Source organism: Ornithodoros turicata, chromosome 1, assembly GCF_037126465.1.
Source record: "Ornithodoros turicata isolate Travis chromosome 1, ASM3712646v1, whole genome shotgun sequence".
NCBI classification, from domain to species: domain Eukaryota; kingdom Metazoa; phylum Arthropoda; class Arachnida; order Ixodida; family Argasidae; genus Ornithodoros; species Ornithodoros turicata.
Window position 1 is genome coordinate 182,729,739 of NC_088201.1, and position 14,724 is coordinate 182,744,462.

Genomic DNA, 14,724 nt, shown 5'->3' on the forward strand with positions numbered 1-14,724 from the left:
TGACTGCTGAAAAATTGGTTCACATTTGCATCTGTGAGAATGCTGTACTAGACCCCGCTCCTCTTTCCTCTTTTTTAGACAGTTGTAATGCTCACTGTCTTTCGTTGATGCAGTGCCTGCTCTGTTCCTCAATATTGTCTGCTGTATGTAACAGAAATCTGGTACATTACATTTACGGAACATGCTACGTAAGGGTTCCTGTACATCAGTGATGAGCAGTACTTGAAGTACCAAGTACTCAAGTAGTACTTTAAGTACATTTCTGTGTACTTGTACTTTACTTTAAGTACATTTTAAACCGTGTACTTTGCACCGTACTTAAAGTACTTTTTTCCGGGTACTTTCCCATCAAGTACTCAAGTACCCAAACTTGGACCCCAGACAAAAAAGCACAAAAGATTATAAAAAAATGCACCCTACTAAAAGTGCTAAAATGACAACAAGAAAACGAAAACACACAGATAGCGCTATCTGTGTGTTTTCGTCTTCTTGCCATCACTTTAACGCTTTTAGTGGGATGCAGTACCAACAGTCCCAGTCTCACATTTTACCAAAAAGGATTTTTGTGCTTTTAAAGAACGTATTTGTTGAAGCAAATATATTGTGGAGAGGCTTGAAATGTTGAAAAAGTATCATTGCTTCTATGATTATGACGCACACATTATGACACTGCAACCGGCAGCACAATGACTTGGTCAGTTGTCATTTCAGTTCTCTCAATGCAGGGTTCTATGCTTTTTTTATATTGTTTCCTTCATTGGCAATTAATAATCATTTTATATCACGATGTGTGATTGCATTACATGATGAACATTCGACAGTCGTATAAAAATGAAGGCTTAGATTGTGCTTCATCCTTTTTTACTTTCTTCATATTCTTTTTTTAAACATGTTGTATTTCAAAAAGCAGCTAGGAATGCCCAGAAATATATAATCTCTGTTGGTTTGTACCCTTTTTCCCTTGAAATTTCCTAGCCTGTTATAGCAGAAGATTAGTACCGGAACACCATAGGGAGGGTGATCTTGGATCAATCAAGGTATAATACTATTTTGCATAATCACAGCACAGCTGGCTGATTACCTCTCAACATGTAACTTCAAATTATTCCATCTGATTAAGTTCATATTCGCGGGTTAGCACCTAACCTAGGACTTTTTGGCTTCAGAGCATTTTTTCAAGAATGCTCGCATAAGTTTTCAAAAAAAAAAGCAAGACACAGATACTAAACACCCAAATGCAAAGTGACACAAATTAAATTGGCAATGTACTTGATGAGTACTTGAAGTACTTTGCCTAGTACTTTGTACTTTACTCCAAGTACATTTGGAATTGGGTACTTTGTACTGTACTTGAAGTACCAATGACGCCAGGTACTTGGTACTTTACTTTAAGTATAATTTTGAGGTACTTTGCCCATCACTGCTGTACATTGTGCCGACATGATGGAGTCTTCTTCTTTTGTGGGGTGCTAAGTTTGCAGATCTCATACAGCTTCCCGGACATCAGTCTTACTTCCCATTGAGAATGCACATGCTGGGCCTACCAGCTCTGTCCTAACGAACCTCTTCTCGCTAATCAGTCAGCACATCCCAACCTTGTGAAAAAAAAAAGGAATATCTAATCTCTGCCTCCATAATGCCCTCGGAAAATCGTACCAGCATAACATGACTGACAGCTTTGAGAGACTAGCCAAGGTGTCTGTAATGTATGATGCGGACAGTTTCATATCCGAGATCCTCAGAGTACTTCATCCACTCCAAAGCAAATGAGAAAGTGTCAGTCATACCCTATGGGCATAAGATTTCCCATTGCCTGTGAAAAAACGGAGGGGCGTGCTGAATTGAGGGTGTTTTGTTTTTCTGCCCCTGACAAGCTGTATAAAATATGCCAAGTTACCATCCCACAAAAAGAAAAAGCACAATGTATGGGAAACACGTACGTTGTGTGCTGAGTGTAAATGTCATTTACAGTTCACAACGATACACAGTACAGTAGAGTAGACGATATGTACAGGACAGACCGGGCACTGCATCCATGAGACTCCATAACCATCACAACAGTGTAAAGAAGACGAAAGAAGGGGGAGGGTCTAGCCCAGCATTGTTGCATACGCAAATGTCGACCAATTTTTCAGCAGTGCAGTATTTTAGGGATAGGCAAGAATAGAGTAACAAGAGATATAACTAGGGGTGTGCGAATACTCGAATTCTCGAATTCGAATCGAATATCAAACGCTCGAACTATTCAATTCGCGAATCAAATGTCCAATATTCGATTTTTCTAATATTCGACTACCGTATTCCACGAATATGAACCCGAAAGTGGGCTTCACCTGATGCTTCCATGCATGAGGTGAAGCCTGCTTTACGAAATTGCCTTTGCTGCAGGACCCACAGGCGGGACGGTGTTTAGTTTAAGATAACTTTACCGAAAAGTTAGTTTTGTAGACATTGTCTGTGGAAGGGGTGGTGCCACTCCCACATGCAGTTTAGCGGTGCCGACGAGGGACTTTGATTTGATGTCTGTGAGGTTGCCTTTAAAAAGTTAGGACTCTTGAATAATGACTACAGTCCACGAACAAGAAGGGTGTCTTAAAGATGTCCTTTGCATCTAAAATTTCAGTAGTGCAACTTCCTAGGGCAAGTGCAAAGAAACCAAAAGGTATTCATGGCAAAGCTGAGGCAGGATGCCAATTCGTTTGTTTCACAAAGGGCCTGTGGTTGTCCGAAACAATTGCAGCCTCATTCGTATAACATGCTACTGCCTGACATAAAATTTTGAAATGAAGGTAACCACTCCAGTAAGTGTAGGCTCACCTGAAAAGCAGGAAGCACTCTCATGTAAAATTAAAGAGTAGAGGCTTTAAACAGAAGAATTGCATGTCTCACTTTTAGTGCGAAAGTCAATTTTGCACAAATATTCGATATTCTGAATTTTTTCCCCCATTCGATTCGATATTCGATTCGACTTAAAATATTCGGATTCGCACACCCCTAGATATAATAGATAGGGCCCCATGTTTTCGGGCTTCACGTGTTTTGTTTTTAATTCAGGACGGGGTTGGGGGAGTAAAAATCAGGTTTTATTCCAGGACCTGTAAAACGGTAAGATCGGGCGGAAAGGTAGATTCCCGGGGAGAAAATAAACAATGCTTTTCACATCATACATTGACAGAAAGTGGGGAACAGCTGTGCTGAGTGCCGAATGCTTAGCATTCTCTGGAGGCCATATTGGCGACTGAATTAGCACTTTTACAATTTCATTTTCAGGTTTTACCCGAAGTGATGATGACACAGGTAGGGGGGGTTAAAATGAGCTTTACAAGGTTTTACCCCAAAACACAGGGGTCTAATACTAGAGGACTTCTGAAAATCCCAGAGAGCTTAGCGTCACTGTGAACTGTGGAAACTTTGTTATCAGAAAGGAGGAGGAGGTCTTCAAACAGTTTTGATTTCTCCTCTCTTGCCCAACTGTCCATGAGGTGTCAAGGTCAGCGAATAAAGCGAAATATGGAGGACTGTCATCACTCCCTCATCACAGTAACCTCCTAGGTTGTGATGCATGCGCAAGGAGCATTGGGACTTCCTGAAATCTATTGAAGAAGAACAGATAAGTTGACTAGGGACCGCATGCGTAAACATCTCATAAGTACATCTAACACACACATGCACACACACAAAAAGACTGGTCTTTCTGAGAACTTCACCTTTTGCTCACAGCTTGTTGAAAGCCTGGAATTTCATTTACATATACAGTAAAACCTCGTTAATTCGGCCCCCGTTAATTCGGAATTTCGGATAATTCGGCTCCTCCAGTTGGTCCCGTCAAAACAACCATGTATTTCTATGGCAGGACGCTCTCATGAATTCGTCAAAAAATTGAGCGTGCTCCGCATAATTCGGACTTCGTGGCGGACAATCGGCTGTCACAAACGCGAAAAAGAGCGGTACACTAGACTCCCATTGAGATCCCAGCCCGAAAATCGGCTGTCGCAAACGCGAAAATGAGCGGCGCAAGCTCCCACCGAGAGAGAGCATCACCCGATCTCCTTGTCTCTCCCTTTCTTATTGCACGTGCGCTGCCCTTCCTCGCTGTTCTGGCCAGTGGAGTGCAGCTGTAGCTTCCACAGTTTCGCCATGAAAACCACCGCCCCCCTTGACCACGTGATCATCCGTAACGAATCACGACAAAATAGCCGGAAAACGGCGCCCAAGAGCGCGCGCTGGCTGATCGAACTACGCATGTGCGTTGCGTGCCCTCTCCACACCCTCTCCTCCTCCCCCCCCCCTGTTCCGAGCGCTTCGCCAGGTCATCTGCTAATATTATCGGGAAGCAGAAAATGAAAATCCAGAAGACGAAGGAATTCACATGTACAAATTTATTGACACGGTAAACATATACACAAGAAGCAACATTTGAATGCAAGTAAATCTACACGATTACTACAGAATACTGCAGAATAAACAGAGAATAAATAGCGCCGAGCAACAGAAAGCGTGACTATCATATTATACAATCCTTAAGGGAACCTATTCGGTTTGGAGAAAGTAGATATTATTATACATATCTATAGCACGTGATGAGTCGCAGAAGTCATCCGCTTCATCCCAGCACAACTGTCGAATTTTCTGGTGACAGGGGCCACATGCTCGCGGATCGCAGGGCCACGAACAGCTCTCTGTGTCTGAATGAAAAAACAAAAAACAAGGGAACCTGTTAATAATATGGTAAACCGGAGCACAGGCAACGTTAATTGGCTGAATACGCTCTATAAGACATGCCAGCGTTACGCGTCTAATGTCGACTAATGACAAAATTGGAGGAGCCCTGCGTACGCGATGCACGCTGTTTTCCTTTTCATGCACACCAGTGTACTAAGCATCAGACACATTCAAACAGCGGAACAAAACGCAAGAAGCAACGCCACGCAGAATCATCAACCAGATCATGACTGTTAACCGGCAGAAAGTGATGTAATACGGGGCAAGGTGCACACAGTTAGGCGACAGTATTAAACGTCTGATCACTGACATGCATCATACGTTTGTCTGCTTACCTTTCATTCAGGCGTTCACCTCATCCATGGCTCGAAGATCTTCGAAATCCACGAAACGAAGTCACCGCCTGCTCACATAGGCAGACGCGAGCTACACAACGGTCAGACGGGTCGGCGCCTCGGAGAAACGAACGCGGGCGAATCCACCGGTTAAATGAGCCTCAGCCAATCATGATCGAGAAGGGTCACGTGGGAGACCGGAGCCAATGGAAAGTAAATAGCCGGAATTTGGCGGGAAATGCCAGTGGCGACACTATTTGCGCGGCCGCGAAACCGGCTTACTGTGCCTCCTCTGGTTCTGGCTGCTCCTCGTGGCGTTCGTAACTCAATGGAAGCGTTCGGACTGCACATGGCCATGATTGCTCGCGCAAAAAGTGGTGTTTAACTGCTTCAAATATAGCGGATTTGTGCAATCTGAGGACCAACTGGATGCCCCAGAAGAAACTTTCGAGGCCAGCATACAAGACGATGGATTTCGACCGCGTTCTTCCCCGCACGGTGCTACTCGCGGACTACGTTTCCCTTGACGACTGCGTTGCTGTCGCCGGCCGACAGCAACGCCAGTTGACAGACGGAAACCGTATCAATCATGCGTTCGGCACAAAACGCGATTAATCCGACAGCGGAATCGACTGTGAGGAGATGCCACGGCCGCCGCGCCCGTCCGTGAAGCACGCCGCTCGGGCCCTAGCCACCCTCAAGGACTTCTACGGCGGCCCCGATGGCGCCTGTGCTGAGGAACTGCTTGCGGGCGTCCGGAAACTCGTTATTCGCGTGCAAACATCTGGTAAACAGGCAACTATTAACCAGTTTTTTCGGAAATAAACCTGTGTGAGTGCAGCGCATGTAAAAAAAATAAAGATAATCGTTTTTTGACGTAAATTCGTTATTTCGGACACCCTGATAATTCGGATTTTTTTGCGCTCCCTTGAAATCCGAGTTAACGAGGTTTTACTGTATGTATTCTGGTTGAGTGTTGTGTATATGCAGTGCTTTTTTCTTATTCTGCATAAGAAAGCACTGCATTCTCGTAGTTGATGAAATTTCAGTACTTGGGTGACGCGCGGTAAAATACCACCATTGGTGTGCACACTACAGTGAAGGCTTGGGCAACAAGTACAATCACACATAGCACAGTGTACGTAAAAGCAATTGCCTGCAAGCTGTTCAATGTTCAATGTAGAGGGGCAAACGCTATCCACTTCACAATGATGAAAGTGGTGAAATACAGCCCTTCAGCCATGCACGCACAGCAGAGATCCTGCGTCGCTACGTGAGGGCACTTTCCTCGATCGCGTACCGCTGTAAAAAAAAGTGTCTCGAACATGTCTGGTGCAGTGCACTTCACATTACCTTTTATACGAAATCTGTTTCACACAGCGGTGGAGCCAGGGTAAGAGCTGAGCACCTCCACTCACCAAAGCATAAAAATACAGAGATATCAGTATTTTATACTGAGGGGATTTTTGCGAAAGAGGACCCAAAGCATTTCCAAAACTGGCAAAACCTTGAACAACGACGAAAGAGGACTTTGACTGTTAAGTAAGAAGAACTGAAACTAACCTCCATTCAGGTGGAGAAGCAGACATCGGATGCCTCGTTTATTGCTCAGCGCATCGTCCCCCGTCTTCCTTCTCTAATGAGCCGACTTCAACATGCCCCCTGCAGCGCTGGTTGCGTTTCCCTCCATAAGGTACAGTTGCTGTATCGGGCATTGAATCTGCTGTCCACTCGGAAGGAGGACCCAGAAGCATTGCGCAACACCGCGTCCTCCGCGATCCCACACTGGACCGGGAACCTTGCAAGAAGTTGTGTACTTGGTAACGTTGTCAATCGAGACCCCGTGTGCATAAAACCACCCGTTAAGAACAGATGAGCTGGAGCACAACTTCCTGAGCCCCATGCTGGCGTCTGCAAGGATTGCACTCGCCGTTCGGTAGATGTCTAGTGCTTCTGCCTGAGAGTGACCCCGATGACTAAGTTGCCGCCATAGAAATATTTCTGCAGCCGAAACGCAATGTTGTTGTTTTCTTCTACGTCTGTAGGTAATGCTGCAACGTAGCCGCAAGCAAGAATGGGCTAGAAGATGCCCCGAAAGGCACTCTCGTCACTAGCAGATGCAGAGAATAGGCTGTCCCGCTGTGGGAGAAAAAGTTCAGAAGATCCTGCTCTTCCAACCTGATGCAGATCCACAGAAACGCTTTATGTATGTCCATGGTGAAGACTATTGGGCTGCATCTCATCTGCAACAGAAGCCGCAACAACTCTGCCCCGAGCTTCGCTTCTTTGTCCAGCACGTCGTTGAGCGAAGGACAGCACAGCTCATGAGAAGACGCATCGAATACAACCCAAACCTTCGTGGTGACCACTTCGCGATGTACAACTGCATGATGTGGAAGATAGCATACCATCTTTGAGTCGTCGCTCACTGGCTCTTCCTCTGCATGGCCTTTTTTCAGGTACTCCCTGATGACACTTTCGTACTCCTGAAGTATTTGGGGCAGGGCCTGGGAGCATTGTAGGCAATGCTTGAAGGCATTTCAACAACAGTCCGATTCGTGCTTGGCAAGGGGCCTTGCGACTTCAGCATGATAGGCATGGCGTAACGCCCTTTGTCCGTCGAGACAGCATCACGGAACTGCACCACCGCCACTGGCTTGTTGATGGGCTGTTTCCTACATTCTGAAATGCCAATTGCGTCGAGCCTCCACACTTCTGAAGAGTCTCCAGCCAGGTGCGCGGTATACCACCCATCAGCACGTGCAAGAAAGAGAGCAGTGGTGTGACCTTTGGCGGACAAAGAATGGATAATCCTGGAGTAGGTGCCTTGTACCGTCCAACCGAATACAGTTTACACTGCGCACATATGCTCGCTGAGACGGTCGGCACAACCTGTCACGAAGGTGTAGCACAGGTCCGAGCCAATCAGTATGGTAATCACCAAATCCAAACATACACCAAGCAATGGCTCAAGAGCGAGCTGCATATCTTTCTTGTGGAAGCTAAACCTTAACTCTGGCGTAATGTCTGTGCTCCTCACGGTGCAAACTTCTGGGACACCAAGCGTGTCAAGCACGACAGCCTTGTCACCGAGCAGGCTGCGGAGCTCAACCCTCACCTTGCGGCAGTGACAGTGCTGTGGGCACGTCGAATTCCCGAAGGCGAAGACGGTTAAGTCCTCTTCTTCGATGCATGGAAGACCAACCTTTGGCGAGATGTGTCTTCGTGTGAAGGTTTGCCGACTTCCGGTATTGAAGAGTGCACGCAGCTTTATGCGCTCGTTGTTTCCCGCAGCCCAGACCGGTGCTGTCTGCAGTAGTGTTGGTGATGGCGAGTCGCTACTGGCCGGGGCTGATGTGACAGGATGCTCGTCGTCAGCCGAGGCGCTGAGCACACCTCCAGATGTGAGACTTGGGTCCGTTGCAGCGTCATCGTTTCTCTTCCAGAGGTCACATAACACAGAGAGGTGACGTCTTGAACAGCACCTCAACCAAGTAAGTGTCAGCACTTGAGTGCTGGCTTCCCTGTGACGGCTGAAGACAACTGTGACGGCTGAAGACAGACAGATGGCTGAAGACAAGAACCAAGCTTGAGTGGCAGCACCTCAAGCAAGTAACACTGCGACAGCTGCGAGCGAAGTGATTGCACTTGCCACATTTGTAACAGCGGTTCTTGGCTGCCAATCTTCTTCTCTTGTCATCCACCGAAATGGCAGCATGGCATTCCTGAACAGCTTGCCAAGTCGCATAGCGGACAAGAGGGGCGCTGCTGCAATGAAGATGTGGCCAAGGATAGTGCTGGCGGTAAGCTGGACTACGCTTACGGGAGCTTGGGAGGAACGATCCATGGTAGCAGTAGCATTCGACGCAAGCTTTGCACGACACGCGTGTGTCTCCTCCATTCTTTCAACTTGTAAGAATTACATGACGGTCCTAAAGGAGCCCAGAAAGCCACCCTAAAGGTGTTCTGTTTCTGGCGAATTACGAAAGGACGTAACATGACGTGACAACTAACGCAAAAAAATTCTCTGTATGCAGTATTTGTCTTGGAGCAAAACACTCCCGAACGTCGACCCGCACATTCCCACTCGACTCGCTCTGCAGGCCAAAACGAGGAGGATTGTGATGTCATCATGGTTACAAGCGAGACCGCGCTCCAATCGAGGCTGGCGCCTTTTCGCACTTTTTTTCTCTCTTTCGTTTCTACTCCCAGTTCTCTCTCTGTGTAGCAGACGACGTTTCTCCAAACAAGCAAACCAGTTAGCTGGTTGTACCACAATGACGTCAAAGCGACTCTGGCGGCTAGTTGTGGGCATTTCCACCGTTGCGTGCGGTCGCGATTTTCAGAATCGAATTCCACGATCTGTATCCAGCTGCCAAGTGAATCACTTCGCATGGTGCGTTTTAGCAGTCAGGTTAACGGCTTAGTTTAGAAAAATGGTCGTGATTGAAGCGCTTTTTGTGCTCCTTTAACCTGCTCCGCTCAGGACTCCGCAGGTTCAGTAGCTGCGGAGGACACACCAAGGGTTGCGAGGCAACTGGTACGGAAGAGGATCTGTTCATAGAGCTCACGGAGTCGTGCGAGTTGCGAGCTCTGGATCGGCGTGATTGCAAGCAGACTGTCAATGTGCTCGTGTGTACAAGGGTGTCCTCACGACCGAAGCGCTGGGTTAGGACACTGACTGCAGCTGCGTAGTTGTCCTCCATAAACCTGACCCATTCCACAGCGTGCTTCGCTTGTCCGGTCAAGTGGGATCGTAGGTCCTTGAACTTCTCGATTGCAGGTAGCTCGGGATGCGTATGGATCGTGGCTCGAAAGTGCTCTCAAAATCCCGTGCCACTCATGGAGGTCTCCGGAGAAGACGGACACCTGCAACGTCGGAAGGGTCAACCTCCATCGTCGAGGGTCGTGGGGCCCTCCCAGGTGCAGGTTTATCGTGAACAGTAGGAGTGGTAGGAGCCAAACCACTCATAACTAGGGCGTGACTTTTTAGGGTTAAACCCGTATCCGCCCGATATTTACCCCCCGAACGAAATCGGTAAACTTCGGGTTTAACCCGAATCTACCCGAAAACATCCGGATCGCGTGGCACACTCATAAGCGTGCATTAAAATAAAGTTTGATAATGTCGCTAAACGTTAGTTCCATGTTAAGACAAATTTTTATTAAACAAAAAAAAATCACCCGAATACACCCGAATTCCTGACGACAGAATATGCCGTAACGGGATTTAACCCGAATACACCCGAATTCTCGAATGAAAAATATCACCCGATATTTACCCCCCGAATTTGGCCAAAAATAAAACCCGAAAAAGTCAGGCCCTACTCATAACGTATTCAGTGCGATCCCCTGGTGGGCCTTGAAGTGAAACGGTGGCGGCGACTTGCACCAGAGTGGCTTCAGAACAGGAGCTAAGAACAGCTAAAAATTCTTTCATGATAATCCAAGGTGGTACTGGCCTCCTCTTCGTAACTGTCCTCGTTGACTAGGTCCGCAATCTTTTCGTTTCAGCCCGCAAGCGTCGTGTTTTTTTCCACGACTGGTCATCGTGGTCTGCATCATGAGGTCATCGAGGGCTCCATCCAACTCTTCAGTAGATGGGATCTCTTGTTTCAGGACGTCGGTTGCAGATGACAGCCGTTTGGTCGTTGTGCTGCGTACTACAGACCAGTTCTTATGCAGCTTGTCCATCCCAGTCGGTCGAGGCCAGTTCGGGAGGGCCCGGGTTTCCGCACCAAAATTATGTTGAGTTATTCAATTTCTGGCACGCATTTTGTGTTGCAGTTTGTTTATTTATTTCTTGTTATATTTCAATGTATACATTTTTTGTGATATACAGAGGACAGCAGGGCAAGCCCGAGATGCAGTCCCGAGAATATAACTAACATAAATCTTAATGAAAAAAAGTATTTACAAAGTTCTGTAATTTACAACGATAAGTTTGCAATTCTTCTGCAATCGGTGTTTTCTAACCTCTTTTATATTGGTTCGCACGTGAACAACAGCGTTAAGAAGGAAGAAAAATCGAGTATTTTCGAAAACCAGCCTTTTCTGCAACATTAAAGGTGATGTGAAACCTGTTCCAAACTATTGAAGAAATCATGTTGTAAATATTCATTTCTGTCTGCTAAACATGCACATCAGAACGCTGTGTTTCCGCGATCCCGCGTTACGAAGCTATTGCTCGTCGAAGGTCGTGGGCTGGGCGAGCTGCTCCATCGCTCTCAACGCTTCACCACCTCACCTGTTTTTTGAGTGGAGAAACGAAGCGCATACTTTTCTGTTTCTATGACGATGCAGGCGGTTGTAAACGGAGCCGGCCACAGTAGAATGGCCTTTTTGGTACTTTGGGAAAGCATGCACAGCTAAAATGTCACTTGCCGTCTGTCTGCCGGCGCCTCTCTGCACTTTGGGCATATGCTACAGTCTTCAACGCTGCTCATGCGTAGGGCACTACTAAAGCCACTGTCGATGGCATTGAGGAACATTCTTAGCGTCTGTGCAAGTGCGTCCTGGCCCCACCTGTGTTGTGCCCAGGGGCGGATCCAGGCTCCCCCCCGAGACATACCTCTACCCCCCATTCCGGCAGATTTTCCTGCCGCACGCTCCGTTTTCCGCACACGCCGAACGGTGGCGTTCCTCTACAGCTTGCTAAGCTTCGCAACATGTAGATCATAAATAAAGTTCTGGTGTAAAACGAGGGAGCAGCTCGCCGTCTTACATGGCGACGCCCCCCCCCCCCCCCCCCCCCGAGGATCTTCCCTGGATCCGCCCCTGGTTGTGCCTGCACCATCTTGATAAAGAATACCTGCCTAGTGCCTGTTGGCATATATTAAAGGGGTATTAAACAGTTACAGGGTGTCTGCCAACCTGGAAAACGGGGAAGTGTCAGGGAATTTGGCCAAAAAGGATCGGAAGTCAGTGAAAATCGCAAACAAGTGCCGTGATGATGCGCGGCGAATAGCGAGTAGCAGTTGCCAAATACGACAAGCTCTGAGGCAGAAAAGTAGGGCAGCCTCACTAATACTTAATAAATGGTCTGTTTAATGAGGGATCTGTATCAAAATGTAGCAGCAGGCACCAAGTTCCCTTTCATTTTGGTCAGGAAATTTGCTTGAAATAGTCAGCGAAAACCTGGAAAAGTCAGGGCGTTTGAGGGCTGCAATTTGGTAGACACCCTGAGTTCACCGAATATTCTCCAGTAGTCACGCTCTATAAAAGAACATGGCTCACAATATCCAAAAATTCAATTCCGGTAGTTCTCACGAACACTCCACTGATAAGACCACGCTATTCAAAAGACATAACCCGTACATCTCTCTCCTTCCTGGAACTCTGTCGCTTTTGGAGCTGAGCTGTGTCATGAGTCCCCCATCTGCAGCACCACTGCATTCCATGCAGTAGAGATAGGCCACATTTCATAGCCAGTGATAGGTCCCATGGTGGGTGTTGTCAATCCGAACAGAGGTACTCCGCCGAGAAATTATACTGCGGCACGTCTAGGTGTCGCATATAGGGTTGCTATAGTTTTATGAAGAGACTGGAACAATAAGGACAACGGAGAAGACACGACCAACTGGTCCGGTTTACTTCTGTCTTGTCCGTTGTCCTTATAGCTCCAGTATCTTCATATAGCTGTGTACCAACTGGCCCATCAGCCATTCTAATGCTATGACTTTGTTGTCTGTGCACTACTTGTCACAACTGTAGAGTCATTCGGCTAGCTATTGCAGCCAATGGTAGCAAGCATAGGCTGGAGGTTAAGCATGCCATTCTTAGGCTGAACAGAACTGTACTTCTTAAGTATAGTTAAGTGTAAGGTGTACAGCTTTGTGAGCACAGTGCGGGCTGCATTTTGGAGACGAAATGGCGGGTACCATAGCAGACGACACAGTTGTCTTCAGCCGTCATAGGGAAGCCAGTATTCAGGCACCGTAGCCTAGAATGCACACTAGGTCCCTCTCTACTATTTCTTCCTACTGTTCTCTCCCTGTCCGTCCGTGTTTCTACAGTGCTGCAAGAACAGACATTACCTCCTCTACCGGTAGCAGCAAAATAATTTTGTGCTATTGATTTCTTGTCATTTCAGGAGCCACAGTCACTGGTGGTGTGAAGAAGGAGCCACAGGATTGCCACAGCTCCCAAACTTCGCGTTGCAGCATTGTAAATCCACAGACTCTGTCAATTGAAGGCCTTGAGCTTTCTTGTGACCATGACAGGACAGAAAAAGTGAAATCATTCCAACGTGAACTATATCCTGCCACCTTTGCACTTTCCACGGGGATGACGAGACACGTGGCAGTGCACAAAGAAAAGAAACAGCGCACGTGTGAACTATGTTCCAGAGCATTTACACGATCTGAAAGCCTGAAACGACACATGGCAATACACGCGGGAGAAAAGCCGTGCAAGTGTGAACTCTGTCCCGCAGAATTTTACCAGAATGGAGCTCTGAAAATTCACATGAGAACACACACGGGAGAGAAGCCATATAAATGTGGACTCTGTTCCGCCAGGTTTGGTTGGTCCGTAGACTTAAAGCGACACGTCGCGGCGCACGACGGTGTGAAGCCGTACAAGTGCGAACGGTGTTCCACCGCGTTCGCCCGATCCGGAGACCTGAAGAGACACGTGGCAAGGCACGAAGAAGAGAAGCCGTACATTTGTGATCTGTGTTCTTCCACCTTTGGCTGGTCCGCGGACTTGAGAAGACACATGGCGACGCACGACGGAGTGAGGCCGTTCACGTGCAGACTGTGCCTCACCGCGTTTGCTCGTTGTGCAGACCTCAAGAGACACGTGTCCGTGCACAAAGGGGAGAAGCCATTCAAGTGCGAGCTCTGTTCCACCACGTTTGCCCGGTCCGGCGACTTCAACAGGCACACGAGAATACACAGGGGAGAGAAGCCGTTCAAGTGCCAACTTTGTTCTACGACGTTCTCTAGGCCCGAGAACCTCAAGAGACACGCTAAAATGCACGGTGAAGTACCGTTCACGTGAAATCCATCCTGCGTTGCATCCCTACGGTCTGACGGCACTTGAGTTGGACGCATGCGGGAGTTGAGTGATGTAACGCCTGTACAGAAGAGAAGCAACACGACCTAGATACAGAAAGCCTGCACGCTCGTCGACGTGACGTAACAATTAAGAGTCAGTAAATCCGGACCGTGTTTTCAATGGCGGCAGCCAATCACGAACGTGCTTTCAGCGGTCGTGGCCATGAAGACGAGCCACCGTCGTCTGCAAGTTGTCATTGAATGTCCCCGCGTACTAAATGAGAAAACTTGGAAATAAAGCGCAAAACGGTCTAAATCTTTCTCATAAGTGATTTTCTGGAAAGCGTCTTGCACTTTGTGTCTAAATATTTAGATCTGCAGGTTCCAGGTGAGCTGCAGTCATTTGCGGGTTCTCGAATTCGCACAACGGTGAATCGCAGTAGCGGATTAATTCGGACTCGTAATATCCACGTAGCGAAGGAGGGAGAGGGGCAATGAGCAGGCTTTATGTATCTAGGGGGCGTTGACTGAAGTCACTTATACTCATGTCACACTGGCAGTCTTAACCATGGTTACGCTTAACTGCAGTTACGCTTAACCGCCGTTACCCCCCCCCCCCCCCCCAAAAAAAAACGCGGTTATAGTGAACCAATGTTTGTTGTTGTCAC

General features: G+C 47.5%; 1 protein-coding gene across 4 annotated transcripts in view; it reads left to right on the forward strand.

Moving 5' to 3' along the window:
• Positions 1 to 14,666, forward strand: part of LOC135373709 (zinc finger protein 468-like) — a 32,283-nt gene extending 17,617 nt beyond the window's left edge. For all 4 annotated transcript variants that reach the window (XM_064606801.1, XM_064606794.1, XM_064606786.1 and 1 more), the window contains one exon: positions 13,150 to 14,666. In XM_064606801.1, the coding sequence (XP_064462871.1) occupies positions 13,150 to 14,060 (911 nt within the window). In that variant the 3' untranslated portion in view covers positions 14,061 to 14,666. The remainder of the gene's footprint in view (positions 1 to 13,149) is intronic.
• Positions 14,667 to 14,724: the final 58 nt, after the last annotated feature.